Source organism: Paroedura picta, chromosome 3, assembly GCF_049243985.1.
Source record: "Paroedura picta isolate Pp20150507F chromosome 3, Ppicta_v3.0, whole genome shotgun sequence".
In the NCBI taxonomy this organism is placed as follows: Eukaryota; Metazoa; Chordata; class Lepidosauria; order Squamata; family Gekkonidae; genus Paroedura; species Paroedura picta.
The window spans coordinates 3,174,968-3,191,632 of record NC_135371.1 but is presented as its reverse complement, the minus strand read 5'-3'; the positions used below and the strand labels follow the sequence as shown (position 1 = coordinate 3,191,632).

Here is a 16,665-nt window from a genome sequence, read left to right as displayed (position 1 = left end):
ATTTTACTGTCTGCCAAGCATAGCACATGACAGACACAGCAAATAAATGATCCATAGAAAGTATTTAAGTGGGTCACCATGTTGGCAGCAGAGCTCAGGGGCATCTTTCGGACCAACCAAATTTTGTATCTGAATCAGAGCTGGAAGGGATCTCCAGGGTCATCTAGTTCAACCCTAGAAGATTTATACCCCACTTTTGACTACCCAAAGGAGTCCCAAAGTGGCTTACAAACACCTACCCCTTCCTCTCCCCACAGCAGACACCCTGTGAGGTGTAGGACAGGGGCGGTAGTTGGGCTGAGAGAGCTCTGAGAGAACTGCTCTGTGAGAACAGCTCTAAGAGAACTGTGATTGACCCAAGGCCACCCAGCTGGCTACATGGGGAGGAATGAGGAATCAAGGCCAGCTCTCAAAATCAGAGTCAGCCGTTCTTCAGCCACTACGCCAGGGGTGGGCAAACTGTGGCCCTCCAGATGTCCATGGACTACAAGTCCCATGAGCCCCTGCCAGCATTCGCCCACTCCTGCACTACGCCATGCTGAAGAAGTGTGCATGCACACAAAACCTTATGCCTGGAATAAAACTTAGTTGGTCTTAAAAGTTACCGCTGGACTCAAACTTTGCTCCATATCAATAATGGGTGTTTTTTTTTTCCTGTCAAGAAAGGTTTTGACCAGCTCCAGTACAGAGTCATTATGGGTGGCTATGCGTTAGCTGTGTGTGATTAGAAGAAGTCCCATTCAGTCCTGTTGTGCAGGAGATATTCTCTGTGGATCCTCACCTTGAACGGTACACTTTGACTAAGAGAGACAGTTTGGTCTACTCCTTAGTGGGTTTGTGAATTATATTCTTCCACAGAGATCAGGGTGATGAACATGGTTCTTCTCTCCTTCGGTTTATCCACACAACAACCCTGTGAGGTAGGCCAGGGTTTGAGAAGGTGATTGACCAAGGTTACCTGTGGAAACTAAGCAAGGATTTGAATCAGGGTGTTGGCCGGAGTCCAGAGCCCTACAGTTTATTGGCAGAGAAGCGGAACTGGTTTTTTATACCTGCTTTTCAATACTCGAAGGAGTCCCAAAGCAGTTTTCAAACACCTTTTCCTTCCTCTCCCTATAACAGACACCCTGTGAGGTAGGTGAGGCTGAGAGAGCTCTGAGAGAACTGCTCTGCAAGAACAGCTCTAAGAGAACTGTGACTAGTCCAACTTTACGTAACTGGGTGCATGTATCGGAGTGGGGAATCAAACCCAGTTCGCCAGATTAGACCAGCTTCACCACTGGCTCCCTGCAGTAGGCTCAAGGTTCAAATCTCAACCTCTCCAGTATAACAAATATTTTACTGGACAGGATCGGTCCGTAACTCAGAGGTGGGATTCAGACTGTGCCTGGCCATACCCTCCCCAGTAGTTATTAATCTGGGGTCTCACGGAAACATACACAAAATAAATTACAGGTTAGGATAATAAAATCATAACAGTTGGAAGGCTCCCCCAGGGTCATCTAGTCCAACCCCCTGTTGAATGCAGGAAATTCACAGCTAATAGTTTAATTTTAATCAAAAAATGCTAAGCACGTCCTTGTGGCATGTCAAACTAGCCTGAGTTATGATAGACTGGTGGCGTTTTCTATCATCTGGGAGTGGGGGCCAATCCGTCCTCTCGAGTTAAAATTTCACCGAAGGTCTGATTAGGAATCGTGCAGTTTTGTAGCTTCTTATCCATCGACATTTGAAGGTACGCTGACTCGGCATGAGGCAGTTCCATTTATGGGATCGCTGCCCCTCAAAATCCTGTCTCACTTGATTCCCCCTCTCCCCCCCCAAAAAAAAGTCATCAAAGACCTAAGAATTTTGCGTCTGAGTGATGGGAGGGGGCTGATCAGCCACACAACATTTGGCCATGGAAATTCGGTGAATGGGATGACCACCTGAGCTACCTGAGGTGGGGGGAAACCTTACATTACCTAAGTCGGAAAGAGGAACAGCAGGGATGGTGTCGGTACGCCTACGTTGGGGCAACCAGGAAGGCCCAGGGTATTTAGTGGGGCCCACTCCCTCACTGCCCCCCCACATAGCAGGTTATAGGATTTGGGGGGGGATCTGGTGGTGGACAGACCGAGGCCCTGGACACTGCCTGCCCAGGGTCCCCCCCCCCCAAACCACCCCTGAGGGGCTGTGAAAAGAGGGAGGTTTCCAGGCAGGGCCAGGGAAAAGTTTGCTCTCTACAGGTCAAACGTCATGAGATGCTGAAATTCTGGAACTCCCAGTGTGTTTGGTCCTCAAAGCACCAGGGGAGGGAGCCGGCTAGGCCAGGGCCACCGTGAGGGATGCCAGCCTCCAGGTGAGACCTGGGGATCCCCTGGAATTGCAGCTCCTCTCCAGACTACAGAGATGGAGAAAATGGCAGCTTTGGGAGGCAGATTCCATAGCATGATACTCCACTGAGGTCCCTCCCAGCCCCCAATCCTGCCTGCTCCACTCTCCCTAAGTCTCCAGGTATTCACCACCCCAGAGCTGGCAACCCGAGACACAATTCTATGGAAGTGAGGCAGCCGAATGTCCCTTCCCACAATATTTCTGGGGTTCTGGCCCTGCCCATGGACCTCATGATGCCGCTGGTGGGCCACTGGCCTGATCCAACATGGCCTCTCTCATGAAGTTATATTCTAGCCTAGTAGCACCCCTTGGAGATGAACAAGAATGTAAAATATGGATCCACTCAGCTTTCGCATGGTCTGGGACCCTGACTGTGTAACAGAGTAAAAACCACGTCAGTGAGACTCTGAAACTAAAGCTCCAGGGGTCAAACCAGCAATGAAACTGCAGGATGAAACACTCCTTTAAGAGCAGACTCATCCATGTAGCATGTGCTACAGGCCCTGTGTTTCCATGGCCCCTGCACAGTGCTTCCCCCCCCATGGATCAGGGCCTCTCCTCACCCTTTCCCCCTCTTTGAGGTAATTTATAGGGACACCCCTCTGCCCCTGGTCTGGCTGCAATTGTACACTGCTAGGGCCCCGTGAATCCTTCGTCCGGCTCTGGTGCTACAGGCCCCATGGATCTGATTCCGTGGAGGTTCAAGGGGGTGGCAGGTGACAGTAGCTGAGCAATAGGGTTGTGGGTGTTCTGCATAGTGCAGGGGGTTGGACTAGATGACCCAGGAGGTCCCTTCCAACTCTATGATGCTATGACCTTGAAACGACTGAATACAGTCCCTTTAATAACTTAGTCTCACAGCTTGTCCTGAGAGCTTCATTCGGAATTGATGTCAGGGGCAAAGATATGGCTTTTTGGGAAAACTCTATGGTGAAAAATCTGTCTCAAACCATAGAATTCCTGCCCAAAACACAGAATGTCACACCCAGGCATGACGATGTGACTTCTGAGTGATGTCAGCAAATTGGGACAGTCTTCCTGGGCCCAGGGAGAGATCTGGGGGTCAAGGATCACTGTCAAAGCAGCTGTTTTTTGGGGGGGAAGTCAGCCCATGTTTTCTAAAGGAGGGGGGAGAAATCTCAAAGCATGACTGGGATCCCTACTGGTCGGCTACAGGGTGCAACAGGATGCTGGACTAGATGGGACTCCTGGCCTGATCCAGCTGAGTTCTTCAGATGTTCTTAATAGAATCATAGTAGGAAGGGACCTCCTGGGTCATCTAGTCCAACCCCTGAACTATGCAGGACACTCACAACCCTCTCGCTCACCCACTGTCACCTGCCGTCCCCTTGAGCCTTCACAGAATCAGCCTCTCCGTCAGATGGCTCTCCAGCCTCTGCTTAAAAATCTCCAAAGATGGAGAACCCACCACCTCCCGAGGAAGCCTGTTCCACTGAGGAACCTCTCTGACTGTCAGGAACTTCTTCCGGATGTTTAAACGGAATTTCTTCTGAAGAACGTGGAAGTACTGGAGGGAAAGGGGGAGTACTTTTATTCCTGTCCGGTTTCGGATTCTTAGTGGGTCTACCTCTAGGAATGGGGTTCCCAACAGGGCCAATAGCACAGGGGTTTTAGGGCCCCCTTCAGCAGCTTTGTAAGAAGCTACTTGTAGCTGTATTTGAGACCTGCCTGATAAACCAATTACAGAACTCTGAGGCAAAGATGGGACAGGGATCACAGTGTCAAAGCAAAACAGGAGGGAAATACTTTGAACTGAATGTTTTGGAGCAGGGGTAGTCAAACTGCGGCCCTCCAGATGTCCATGGACTACAATTCCCAGGAGCCCCTGCCAGCATTCGCTGGCAGGGGCTCCTGGGAATTGTAGTCCATGGACATCTGGAGGGCCGCAGTTTGATTACCCGTTTTGGAGTATTGATCTGTTTGTGTCCAGCTGCGCCAAGCTATTAATGTTCATTCAAGAGCTTTCCAGTCCTGCAAATCATCTATTCATTATGAGTTTTTTTCACCTTTCTTTTGGTTCCTATCTGTTTGGGGCTTGTATTTCTGGTGTTGATTGTCTTGCTGTATATTCGATATATATCGAGCCTTCTGAGCTAGATCGACCCCTGATCGCTATGCAAACCTTCTCAGCAGTGTAGCCGTCCGCCAACTGTAAAATAACTTGGGACAATGAAATGTTTAATTAAAAATCAACTTAAAATGTTTGTCAGAAAGGCTGATGTTTGGATTTCTCTTCCTGTCCTGTCAGAGGACAAGGGATCATTGGGAAGGAAAAACACCAAACAAAACAATCTCCAGACACTTAAGATTTTGTCAGAAATAACAGAATGTTTTCCGTGACTGTGGAGAAGCTCAAGAGCTAGCCTGCCGTTTGGTGGCAGCGAGGAAAAGGGCAAATTAAAGTGTTGAGAAAAGTAGTAATCAGGGACTCTATGAGAACATTCACAAAGACAGAGAGTAGCGGTCCTCAATCAGTGTGGCTTCAAGGGGAGATTAGAATGTGAAATTGCTGAATTTGAGTTCATTCACAACTTCAGAGCAACGGACCATCCCCTGGACTGAATTGGGACAGAGGGTTCTTCTCTCTTTCCAGTTTTAGAGGGCAGCTATACGGCTCTGCAGTCGAACAGCTAGTTTCAAGTCCAGCAAGGTTTTCAGGGTCAAAAATTTTTGAGAGTCAAAGCTCTGGCAAGGAGAGCTTTGACTCTTAAAAGCTCATGCCCCCAAAATCTTGTTCATCTATGAGGTGCTACTAGACTCTAACTTCTCTCACTACAGATTTTCTTCCCTACTCATTTGCCCTCTAATCAAATGGATTACGTTTTGCATTGTACCTCTACAGCTCTGGTAAGCAAGCTTTGAAGGGTCCAGTTCAGGCCCCGGAAGCCACCTGCCCCTGGGCCTCTCAAAGTGGCTGCCGATCGATGAAATAAATGAACAAGCTTCCTTCCAGAGTAGCAGCAGCAAGGTCGTATTGTGCCAAACACGAGACGTCACCCAAACGACAGTAACGGTATAATTTCAAGATCAGGACCAATATAAAAAGAGGGAAAAATAATATCTGAACATCCATAGAAAGCAAAATCATTACAGCACTTTGCCGAGGTCTGAAAACAGAACAGGTTTCTTTCTAGCAAGGGAGGTCATGACATTCCTGGTCCCGTAACGGAGTTTGAAGGAAGGGGGTGGGAATGTCCCATGGGAAGGGAGGGAATGTCCCACGGGAAGAAACCACAAACTTAAAAAGTGGTAGCCAAGAAGCAGCTGTGAGTGCAGGTTACAAAGGCAAGCACAGCCCCTTCCTTGTGGATGTTCAATGCAGGGGAAGTCAACCTGTGGTCCTCCCAAATGTCCATGGACTAAAATTCCCATGAGCCCCTGCCAGCATTTGGACAGCTGGAGAGCCATTAACATTCCCGCTTGTGCACTTCTTTGCTTGTCTCAACGGCTGGGATCCTGAAGAGTGAGAAGCATCTTTGGGTTCGGTCTCCCCCCACACCCGGTGCCTGGAGAAAATGAGAAACAGTTTTGCAACTTTGCACCAGTCCTTTGGGTGCAGATCTTTTGCCACCGGCCTATCGGCAACCGGCTCCTGGGGATATTTTCTGAGCCGCAGAAGACACAAGCGGGTGTAGCTCTGGTGCCAGAACACCAACTGAACGCCGTACACCGCGGTAACGATTAAAAAAAAACATACAGAATTAAAACAAAAAAAGACTTTATGACTTCCTTAAAAGCCCTGCATTTGGTCGGCTGCCTTGTTGGTTCCCTCTTGGCCGAATGGGCCGTGTTTCATTCCACCTGCCCACGGGGTCCTCCTGGAGGTGGATGTTCCTGATAACTCATCAACCCAAGGCTGGATTTGGGTTCACCCGGGGAGCGCAAGATTCTCTAGACATTTTCTAAAGCTGCCGCTTCCGTGGACATTTTATCTACCCTTGGAGAGTTTATATGGCTTCGCTGACGTGTGTCCCCCCCCCTCCCCATATCCCCTTCCGCACGGCCTTTTCATTTCTCCTGGACAGTTCTGCTAGAACCCTGGTTCTTTTGCAGGTCTAGGAGTCGGCTCTTGTTTAGCTGCGGAGTTTGGCGGTACAAAATCAAGACCTCCCCCTGAAAATTAAGCAGCCGTGTCCCTCTGCCACTGAAACCACTGAGCGAGTTGGACCTGGGAGAGTCTGTTAAAAAAATAATAATTGTACAGAAATCAGGGAGTGCCACGTGGTCCGATCCAGCCTCTTGCTGTTCAGAAGCCAGCTGAATGTCATTGGGGCGCCCAGATTCAGGACGCACTGCCGGCTCAAAGATCTGACGGTGCGTTTTTTCCCAACATGCAGAAAGACACATGGGCGTGGCCTCTGAGGAAGGTTCCCCTATAGCAGGAGTGGCCAAACTGCGGCTCTCCAGGTGTCCACGGACTACAATTCCCACAAGCCCCTGCCAACACGGCGCTGGCAGGGACTCACAGGAATTGTAGCCTACAGATACCCGGAGAGTCAGATTGGCCACCCCTGCCTAGAGCCTGTACGGTTACCTAGGGCTACCTCCCCTTTCAATTCCCGGAGAAGCAACGGGCCTTCAGTTCCCGGCCAAAGTTTTCTGGACACCAAACAGCAGCACGGCCCCGGCCCCGTTTCCTGTTTTTTTGTAACAGCTAAGAAAAATGGGACCTCTCAGTAAAAGCCCGTGCGTTCCGATGGCTTCTCGAAAAAAAACATGAGACGTCCGCGGCTCCTTCCTGCTATGTGTGGCTCCTCCGGTGCTTTGCGAGGCTCTCCTCTGAAGCGAAGGCCTCCTTGCAGTCCTGGCACTCGTAGGGGTTCCCTCGCGCATGGATGCGCTGGTGCCTGATGAGGTTGGAACTCTGGCTGAAGCCCTTCCCGCAGTCCAAGCACTTGAACGGCCTCTCCCCAGTGTGACTCCGCCGATGGATCACGAACTGAGAGTTGGAGACGAAGGATTTCCCGCAATCAGAGCATTTGAACGCGCTCCCTTTCGGGGGGATCCGCGGGTGCTTGAGCAGGCTGGCGCCGCCGTGGGTCCGCTGGTGGACGTTCAGGTGGGAGCTCTGGCTGAAACACTTCCCGCACACCAAGCACTTGTAGGGCCTCTCGCCCGTGTGGATCCTCTGGTGGATGATCAAGTACGACTTGGAGATGAAGGACTTCCCGCAGTCCAGGCACTTGTTGTGCGCTTTCTGGACCGCGCCGATTTTCTTGCGGGCCAGCAGCTGGGCGCTCACCCGGAAGCCTTTGCCCCGTTTGGACCGCTGGAAGGGCTTTTCCTCCGTGTGGGTCCTCTCGTGGACGTTCATGTGGGACTTCTGGCTGAAGCCTTTGCCGCAAGCCGAGCACTTGAAGGGTTTCTCGCCCGTGTGCATCCGCTCGTGGATGATCAGGTAGGACTTGAAGACAAAGGTCTTGTTGCAGTAGGAACATCGGTGGGGCTTCTTGTCCTCGTGGACTCTCCGGTGGGCGAGGAGGTGGGAGCTGACCCGGAAGCTCTTCCCGCAGTCCGGGCACTGGAACGGCTTCTTCCTCCTGTGGATTTTCTGATGCGCCGTCAAGTGCGCCGACTGCCTGAAGCACTTCCCGCAGTCCAGGCATTTGTACGGCCGCTCCCCCGTGTGGATCCTCTGGTGGACGATGAAGTACGACTTGGTGAAGAAGGACTTGCCGCAGAACAAGCACTTGTGGGGCTTCTTGGTGGCTTGGTGGGTTTTCTGGTGAGCCATGAAGTGCGCGTGCACCCGGAAGCTCTCCCCGCACTCCGAGCAAGTGTACGGGCCCTCTCCGGTGTGGCTCCTCTGGTGCTTCAGGAGAGCCAGGCTGGAGCCGAAGCCCTTCCCGCACTGCGGGCACTGAAACGGCTTCGCGCTGGCGTGGGTCCGCTTGTGGACGTTCAGGTGGGAGCTCTGGCTGAAGCTCTTCCCGCAGGCCAGGCACTTGAAGGGCCGCTCCCCCGTGTGGATCCGCTGGTGGATGATCAAGTAGGACTTGGTGAAGAAGCTCTTCCCGCAGAACAAGCACTTGTGGGGCTTCCGCGTGGCGTGGTTCCTCTTGTGGGCGATCAGGTGGGCGTTCACGCGGAAGGTCTTCCCGCACTCGGCACATTTGTACGGGCTTCCTTCCGCGTGGGTCCGCTGGTGCTGGGCGAGGCTCAGCTTGGAGCGGAAGCTTTCCCTGCAGTCGGGGCACTGGAACTTGGCTCTGCGGTGGATTTTCTGGTGGACGGTGAGGTGGACCCTCTGGATGAAGCGCTTCCCGCACTCCAGGCACTTGTAGGGCCGCTCCCCGGTGTGGATGCGGCGGTGGATGATCAGCTGGGAGGCGGAGGGGAAGCCCTTCCCGCAGTCGGGACACTTGTGCGCTTTGCGCTCGCCGTTGATCTTCTTTTGGGCCATGAAACGGGAGCGCACCTTGAAGCTCTTCCGGCAGGCCGCGCCTTGCCGCGGGCTGCCTTTCGCGTGGCTCCTCTGGTGCTTGGCCAGGTTGCTGCTGGAGCAGAAGCTCTTCCCGCAGTCGGGACACTGGAAGGGCTTGGCTCCCTCGTGGATCCTCTGGTGCACCGTCAGGTTGGAGCTCTGGGCAAAGGTCTTTCCGCAGGCGAGGCATTTGAAGGGCTTCTCCCCAGTGTGGGTCCTCTGGTGAATGATAAGGTGCCCCTTAGCGAGGAAGGATTTCCCACAGTCCGGGCACCGATGGGGCTTCTTTCCTTGGTGGGAAAGGTAGTGAGAGATCACTTTGTAGCTCTTCCCGCCGTTGGAGCATTCCAGGGGCTTCTCCTCCAGGGGCTTCTCCTCTGGCGGGGAACTGTCCTCCTTAACCAGACCCGGCCTCTGCCGGAAGAGCGGGCCGTCCACCTTGTCAGAGTCCGTGTTTTTCCCCGCAGGGATTTTCATTGGCCCCTGGGCTTCGGCAAGGGCCTCTTCACCGTCCCAAATGACGGAGGTTTCGGCTTTCCCTTGAGCGCCTCTTCTGCTCTTCCGCTGGGCTCGGGGCCAGCCCTCCCGACCGTCGGCCTGCTCTCGAGAGCGGGAAGCCTCTCTTTCCGCTCTCCTCCCCTTCGGGGCCTGGTTTGCGTGGCCTTGGTCCGGAGTCTCCAAAATGTATACCTCCTCCTCTTCCTCTTCTGCACTCAGGCTGCCGTCAACTGCCAGAAGAAAGAGGACATGTGAAAACAGGGGTCATTTCTGACCTGAAGCTGCCTAAGCCCTGCTGCATGTGGGAGAGTCGTGCCTTCATCCCTGGGCGTCTTCTGCAACACAGAAGAAGAACCCTGTTGGATCAGAGCGGTGGCCATCTAGCCCAGCCTGCTGTCTCATGCAGTGGCCAACCAGTTCCTCTGGAGGGCCAGCAACAGGGCATGGAGGCCGAGGCCTTCCCCTGGAGTTACGAACAAGAGAACACCCCTACTGGGTCAGACCAGTCAAGCTTATACCTTGACTAAAACTTTGCTGATCTTAAAAGTACCACAAGACTCAAGCTTTGTCCCGTGTTAGTCAGCTTCAGGACAGTCCAAATTTCCACCACGGCCTCTCTGGAAGAAACCAAGCATCTCAGCACTGCAAAGGATCTCTCCTTAGCTCTCACAGATCCAAGCTTTGTGTGTCCTGCAGGAACCAGAGCCGTGTTCTGTGGGAGCTCTTCCCATCGACAGATGGAAACTGAGCCACAGGGCCTTCCACCACTGCAAGGGATTCTGGGAGATCTCCCATCTCTGGAAGGGAGAAAACACACAGTCCTTCTCTCCCTACCAGAAATGGGAGACTTGTGATTGCTGAGGGGAGACCCTTCACAGCCCTGAGAAGTTTATTTCCAGAGAGACCATGCAGCAAGCTTGGCCACCGCCTGGTCACCTTAGCCCCTGATGTTTCGCCAGTGACGGTGGCTGGCATCTTCAGGCGTAGGACATGGCAAGATGGGCCTGGAAAGATTCCTGTCTTGCCATGAAGATGCCAGCCACCGTTACTGGCCAAAAACCAGGGACTAAAATGGCCACACTGTGGCCAAACAGCCCAGAAAACCCGTAACAGCCATGTCCTGTCACATCGCTTACTGTCTGGTCCTTTTCACTGGAGATGCTGGAGATGGAATCTGGGTCCTCCTACAAGCCAAGCAGATGCTCGGCCACCAAGTCGTGTCTTGGAAGAAGGCCTAAGAATTCTTACCCAGTGAGCTGTCAACTCCGCCATTGACCTTCTGACTGGCCGGCCTGTAAGTCTGCTTTCGCTCGTTATTTGACGGAGCCGTCTCTTCCCCCGGGAAATCTAGAGTGATCGCTTCAATTGGCTCCAGCTCCTGAAATAAGGTGAAGAACCCGTTCACAAGCAAGCCAAGAGAGATTGGTGGTTCACAAAGGAGGGGGGAGCCCCTCTGTGACAGATCTGTCTGGGGGCTGACAAAGGATGCAAACCTTTTACAATAATATAAAAGAAAATAAAGCTGTCCTTTCAGCCAAATGAAACAGAGCTGGCTTTTCTGCACTCTACTTCTTACTATGTGAAAGAGTCTCAAAGCAACTCACAATCACCTCCCCTTGCTCTCCCTACCACAGACCCCCCCTGCGAGGTAGATGGGGCTGAGAGAGCTCTGAGAGAACTGTGATTGGCCCACGGTCACCCCAGCCGGCTGGCAAGTGGAAGCGTGGGGAATCAAACCTGGTTCTCCAGATTAGAGGCTTCCACACAACACACCGCCATGCTGGCTCTCAAAGAAAATGGCCCTGATTTGATTATATCGGGGGAAACGCATCAATAATTTATCCACAAAGTGCAATTTGCAGGGAGGGAGGGGGGGGTTGCCTCACGGTGGGAAAAGGGGGAGGAGGCTTGCTCTCACCTGGACCTCCCAACTCTCGTCCGCTCGCTGCCTCTGCAGGAAATCCTCAGCGAGGGCCACAGCCTGGCAGCAGGTCTCTGGGCTTTGTTCCCTCACCCAGTTCTGCATGTCCAGCGGCAGGATGGCCAAGAACTGCTCCAGGATCAGCAGCTCCAAGATCTGCTCCTTGGTGTGCCGGTCCACCTTGAGCCACCGGTGGCAAAGCCTCTGGAGCCGGCTGTAAACGACCCTCGGTCCCTCAGCCTCCTGGTAGCAGAAACGCCGGAAGTTCTGCCGCTGCCTCTCCCGGCTGAGGGCGTCCCCTCGCAAGATGGCGGCCTTGACCTTCTCGTAGTCCACTCTGTCCCGGATATCCAGGCTGCTGAAGATCTGCTCCGCTTCCCCGCCGAGGGCAGGAAGGAGATGGATCATCCAGTCCTCCTTGGGCCAGCGGCAGGCTTCGGCCACCTGCTCGAAGGAGGCCAGGAAGGCCTTGGTGTTGTCCCAGGGGCTGGGCTCCTCCAGCAGCGGTGGGGTCTCCCATTCCACCTGAGGGTACTCCAGGGTCTTCAGAAACTCCTGCCACTGGGCTTCCCAACGCTGGAGCAGCCCCTCGCCCACGTCCTGTTCTCCCAGGGGTTTGTGCAGCAATTCCCGAATACTCCCGGCTGGCCCGACAGGAGGCGCTTCCCCCGATTCAGAATCCGACGTCTCCTCTTCCTCCGTTTTGATCCGCCGATGGAGCCCCTGCTCAAGTTCCACGTGGAACCGCAGGCCGAAGCCAGACTGCGCCCTGTCCCTGGCAGCCATTTTGTTTTGGGCCAGCATCAGCCTCATCGGAAGTGAAGGCTGATTCTTTGCTCGCCGGCAGGAAATGCCAGGAGCGACAGCCAGCCAGCCTCTGACCTTATCTCTATCCTAACGCCTGCAGACAACCACCCTGTGGAAATCCGATGGGCGTTTCTCCACGGACGTTATCAGGCCTCTCGGGCTAACAGGCCGATGAGACTCAGGGAAGAGGGGAGGTTCTCCCTGTGGGAAAGAGAAACAAACAGGAATTGTTAAAATCCAGGTTGCGACTATTAGCCGTTCCTGCCTGTGATGACGATAAAGGAAAAAACGCAAGGATAAAAGGATGCTGAGGAGAAAAGTGGGGTATAGGTATCTAAACCGACTCATGAGAGAAGCTGGGGCAGGGAATTCTTAGACAGACACACAAATCTATGAATATGAAATAAAATTTCAAACTGGCCCCAAGCAGGAGCAGAGAACTCATCCACTTAGGTTCTCCAAATATTTTTAATGGGACTGGAAACTCATAAGAAGAAGAGCCATGTGCTGGGTCAGACTGGTGGTCCGTCTAGTCCAGCTTCCTGTCTCACACAGGGTCCAACCAGTTCTTTTGGAGAGCCAAGATCAGGGAAGAGAACACGAGGCCTCCATAAGAACATCAGAAGATGCAGGACCAGAGCAGTGGTCCATCTAGTCCAGCATCTTGTTGCCTACAGAGGTCAACCAGTTCTATCCCGGGGGCCAACAATAGGGCCTAGAGGCTGAGGCCTTCCCCTTCTGTTGCCTCCTGGCGTTTGCTGGCAGGGGCTCATGGGAATTGTAGTCCATGAACATCTGGAGGACCACAGGTTGACTAGCCCTGGTATAGGGCACATCCATACATTGGGTTCTAGACCATAACACAGCCTTCCTCAGCTTTTTTAACATTGGGACACGCCAATGTTATTGACAAAATCCTTCACTTTCCTGGAAAGAGAATGGCATTTTAGGCATTACTCCTCCAAAGCACAAACCAGAACGTCCTCATATCTTAATAGACTTTTTGGTCAAGGAGACCTGTCTCTGCAGCTCAGCCCAGAAAGCCAGAGCAAAGGGAGAAACTGTGATCTCACAACCTGGAGATAAACCTGGAGAGAGCCAGTTTGGTGTAGTGGTTAGGAGTGCGGACTTCTAATCTGGCATGCCAGGTTCGATTCTGCACTCTCCCACATGCAGCCAGCTGGGTGACCTTGGGCTCCCCAAGGCACTGATAAAGCTGTTCTGACCGAGCAGGAATCTCAGGGCTCTCTCAGCCTCACCCACCTCACAGGGTGTCTGTTGTGGGGAGAGGGAAGAGAAGGCGACTGTAAGCCGCTTTGAGCCTCCTTTGGGTAGAGAAAAGCGGCATATAAGAACCAACTCTTCTTCTTCTTCTAAACCAAATTATAATTTTTGTTACCTAGCCTAACCATCAAATAACAGTAGCTTTTTGATCCCTCCCCCAAAAGGGGTCAAGTGAGGTGCGGCTTTGGGTTACTCTGAGCTTCCCCCTTGTTCCTGACCTATGGCCACCCCCCTGAAGGGGCAAGAGGTCTTCAGAAGTAATTTGCCACTGCTTGGCTCTGCCTAGAAGAGCTGAGCTTTTTAGACCCTGAAGGCACTACCTGAAGGCATCCCAAAGCAGTTTACAAACACCCTTTCCTTCCTCTCCCCACAACAGACACCTTGTGAGGCAGGGGGTGCTGAGAACTGGGACCGGCCCAAGGTAACCCAGCAGGCCTCATGAGTCTCAAAGTGGCTTCCAATTGCCTTCCCTTCCTCTCCCCACAGCAGACACCCTGGGAGGTAGGTGAGGCTGAGAGAGCTCTGACAGAACTGGAACTGGCTCAAGGTAGGCGAGGCTGAGACAGCTCTGAGGTCTGCTGAGATCAAGCTAGCCCGGCTTCTAGAATGCAGGCCTGTTTCTTACTTTTAAATGTGTTTAGGGGAAAATCTTTCAGGCTGGCTATGGGGAAATTTACCAGGGGAAATTAACCGGAAAGAATCAGCCAGAGCTCCACCAGGAAACAAAGGCCAAGGCGCTTTTGCAGGTTGTTCCATCTCTTGTGTTCTCAGACTTGTGTGTTTTGTGTCTGATACAATGGAAGACAAACTGCACCTGTGAAATCCAGTAAATGCCATTTATCTAGCTTGCTTTATGTTACAGATATTTATAGCCTGTGCCGGTTAATGATTCTCAAGAAGAAGAAAAGATGGGGGTTTTGTAGCCCACTTTCCACTACCAAAAGGGGGCTCAAAGTAGCTTATAATTGGCTACCATTCCTCTCCCCACAGCAGACACCCTACGAGGTAGGTGAGGCTGAGAAAGCTGAGAGAATCAAACCCAGCTCTCCAGATTAAAGTCCATGCTCTTAACCACTACATCAAAGACAATAAGAACAGGGCTTTTTTTAAAGTGATAAAGCATAATGAACCCCAGCCGAAAGTTTCCGAAAGTTTTCTTAAGCAAAAAACCCAGACTTTAAGCATTTAGACATCCAAATTCTGTTAAACTGCCAAGAGAAATACAACAGGGATAGGGAGCATTCCTATTTTCATGCAGCAAGCTCTGAACCAGCAAACCTAAAAAAAAAAAAAAGCACTAAATTTTAATTTTCTTTTTTTAATCTAGAATTTTATTTGCCAAAGAGGATTAGAAACAACCATCTCGGCCCATTTCCCAAAGATAATAGAAAACTAATTACTCTCTTTCCAAGATTGCCCACGGTTACCCAACGTTCTCAGAAAATTCTAGAAAATACTGTTTTTCTGTTGGGGGTACGAAAACTTTCACCACTGTATGGTTTGGACCAGGGGTAGTCAAACTGCGGCCCTCCAGATGTCCATGGACTACAATTCCCACAAGCCCCTGCCAGCGTTCGCTGGCAGAGGCTCCTGGGAATTGTAGTCCATGGACAGCTGGAGGGCCGCAGTTTGACTACCCCTGGTTTGGACAGTTAGAGCCAGACGCTGTGGGAATTAGGGGTTGCACAAACAGAACTTTCTAGCCAGGCTTGCTGCCCTAATTCCCAGTGTCCGGCTACAACATTCACGCCACCGCCAAACGCTGTATCCTCTCACTACTGAAAACCACCACCAAGCAAAGGACTCTGTGTAGCTTCCCAGCTCCCCCATGCCTTGAATATCTCCAGCCAAGCGATCTCTCCCATCTGCCCCACCAACAGTAAGAGAGCACATTTCCACCCTGCCAAGGAATTCAAATGCAGCCTTCAAGGCTTCTTTCCTCCTCCGTTACCCTCACAACAACCTGGCAAGGTAGGACACCCCAGACCAGGGTCACCCAGCATGCCTCGCGACTGCGTGGGTGGGAGGGAGGTCGGAATCCAGGTCTCCCACTGGCCAGCCCGGCAGAGCTCGCCCGGCCTTGCACTGGGCTCGGAGGAACCCGCTCTTTCCCGGGACCTTGGCCCTCCGGCACGTGGTAGACTGCCCCTGAACGTGGAGGCTCGCCGCGTTGGCGCTGAAGGGGCGGAGGGAGAAGAGCGCGGCCGTCCCCTCCTTCTCCAAGCGGCGCGGCAGGCAGAAGTCCGGCCGGTGCAGAGGGAGGCTGAGCCCCCCCCCCCCGTGGCTACTCACCGGGCCCCGCAGGCAGCAGCCGCGCCCGCCCCCCATTCATCGCCCGCAGGAGGCGACCCGAGCAGGAAGGAACTTTGACGCCGCGCCCGCCCCCCCCCTCCCCGGGCGGCCTTGGAGACACGCACGCCGCTCCTCGCCACGGCCGCTCTGGCACGCCCCGCTCGATGCCTTTAACCCTTCGCCCGCCGCCCCGCTATTCCGACTCCAGGGAAGACCAAGGAAGGCGAATGGAAGCAGGAGTTTTGCTTCCTTCCAAATGACGGAGGGTATTAAAAAAAGAAGAAAGGTGTGTGCGTTTTCCCAGAATCCTTGGCGAGCATGGACTGAATACAAGGGGCTCCGAAGTGCACGGTTGCCAGTCTCCCGGTGGGGCCTGGAGATTTCTTGGAATTAACACTTTCCATGGAGAAAGTGGCTTCTTTGGAGGGGGGACTCTTTGACTCTCGCTCGCTCCCCTCCCCCTCCCTCTTTCTCTCTGTCTCAGGTTGCCAGTCTCCCGGTGGGGCCTGGAGATTTCTTGGAATGATCACTTTCCATAGAGAAAGTGGCTTCTTTGGAGAGGGGACTCTATGACTTTCTCTCTTTCACTTTCTTCTCGAAGCTCACCTTTCCCAGACTCCCCCTGCAAATCTCCAAGAACTTACCAACCTGGAGTTGGCAACCCCAGGTATAACATCTGCAACAGCTGGCATCCCTGACGGAAATCCCCCAAAGGAGCCAGACTCCAGCTGAAGGGTTTCATTGAGGCGGGTAGTTGTGTTTGGTCTGAAGCAGCCGAAGTTTGAGCCCAGGGACACCTTTCAGGCCAACCAATGACATGGACATCCCCAGACTACATACATAAACGTCTGAAAAACCTAAGCTCACACCTTGGCCTTAAAGGTGCCCCCTGGACCCAAACTTTGTTGTAAAGTGTTTCACATGACACCCCTGCCCATTTCCACATAGGACAGAGAAAGTGGGCCAACCGAGAAGAAGGTGAGTTGGCTTTTATACCCCGCTTTTCACTGCGACTGCTCTTAACCACCAGTCCACACTGGCT

At 52.9% G+C, this 16,665-nt stretch overlaps 2 protein-coding genes across 2 annotated transcripts in view; one reads left to right on the top strand and one right to left on the bottom strand.

The window, feature by feature from the left end:
- Positions 1–16,665, top strand: part of LOC143833826 (uncharacterized) — a 45,719-nt gene that overhangs the window by 21,367 nt on the left and 7,687 nt on the right. Inside the window, exons 8-9 of the mRNA XM_077330051.1 lie at positions 7,200–9,487; positions 11,277–12,058. Coding sequence (XP_077186166.1) covers positions 7,200–9,487; positions 11,277–12,058 — 3,070 coding nt within the window. The remainder of the gene's footprint in view (positions 1–7,199; positions 9,488–11,276; positions 12,059–16,665) is intronic.
- LOC143833887 (uncharacterized) lies at positions 5,504–15,751 on the bottom strand. Its single transcript, XM_077330126.1, has 4 exons — positions 15,624–15,751; positions 11,238–12,248; positions 10,568–10,697; positions 5,504–9,549 (listed from the first exon to the last, which is right to left on the bottom strand). Exons 2-4 carry the CDS (start codon positions 12,051–12,053, stop codon positions 7,139–7,141), a joined length of 3,357 nt encoding a protein of 1,118 aa, XP_077186241.1. The 5' UTR covers positions 12,054–12,248; positions 15,624–15,751; the 3' UTR covers positions 5,504–7,138.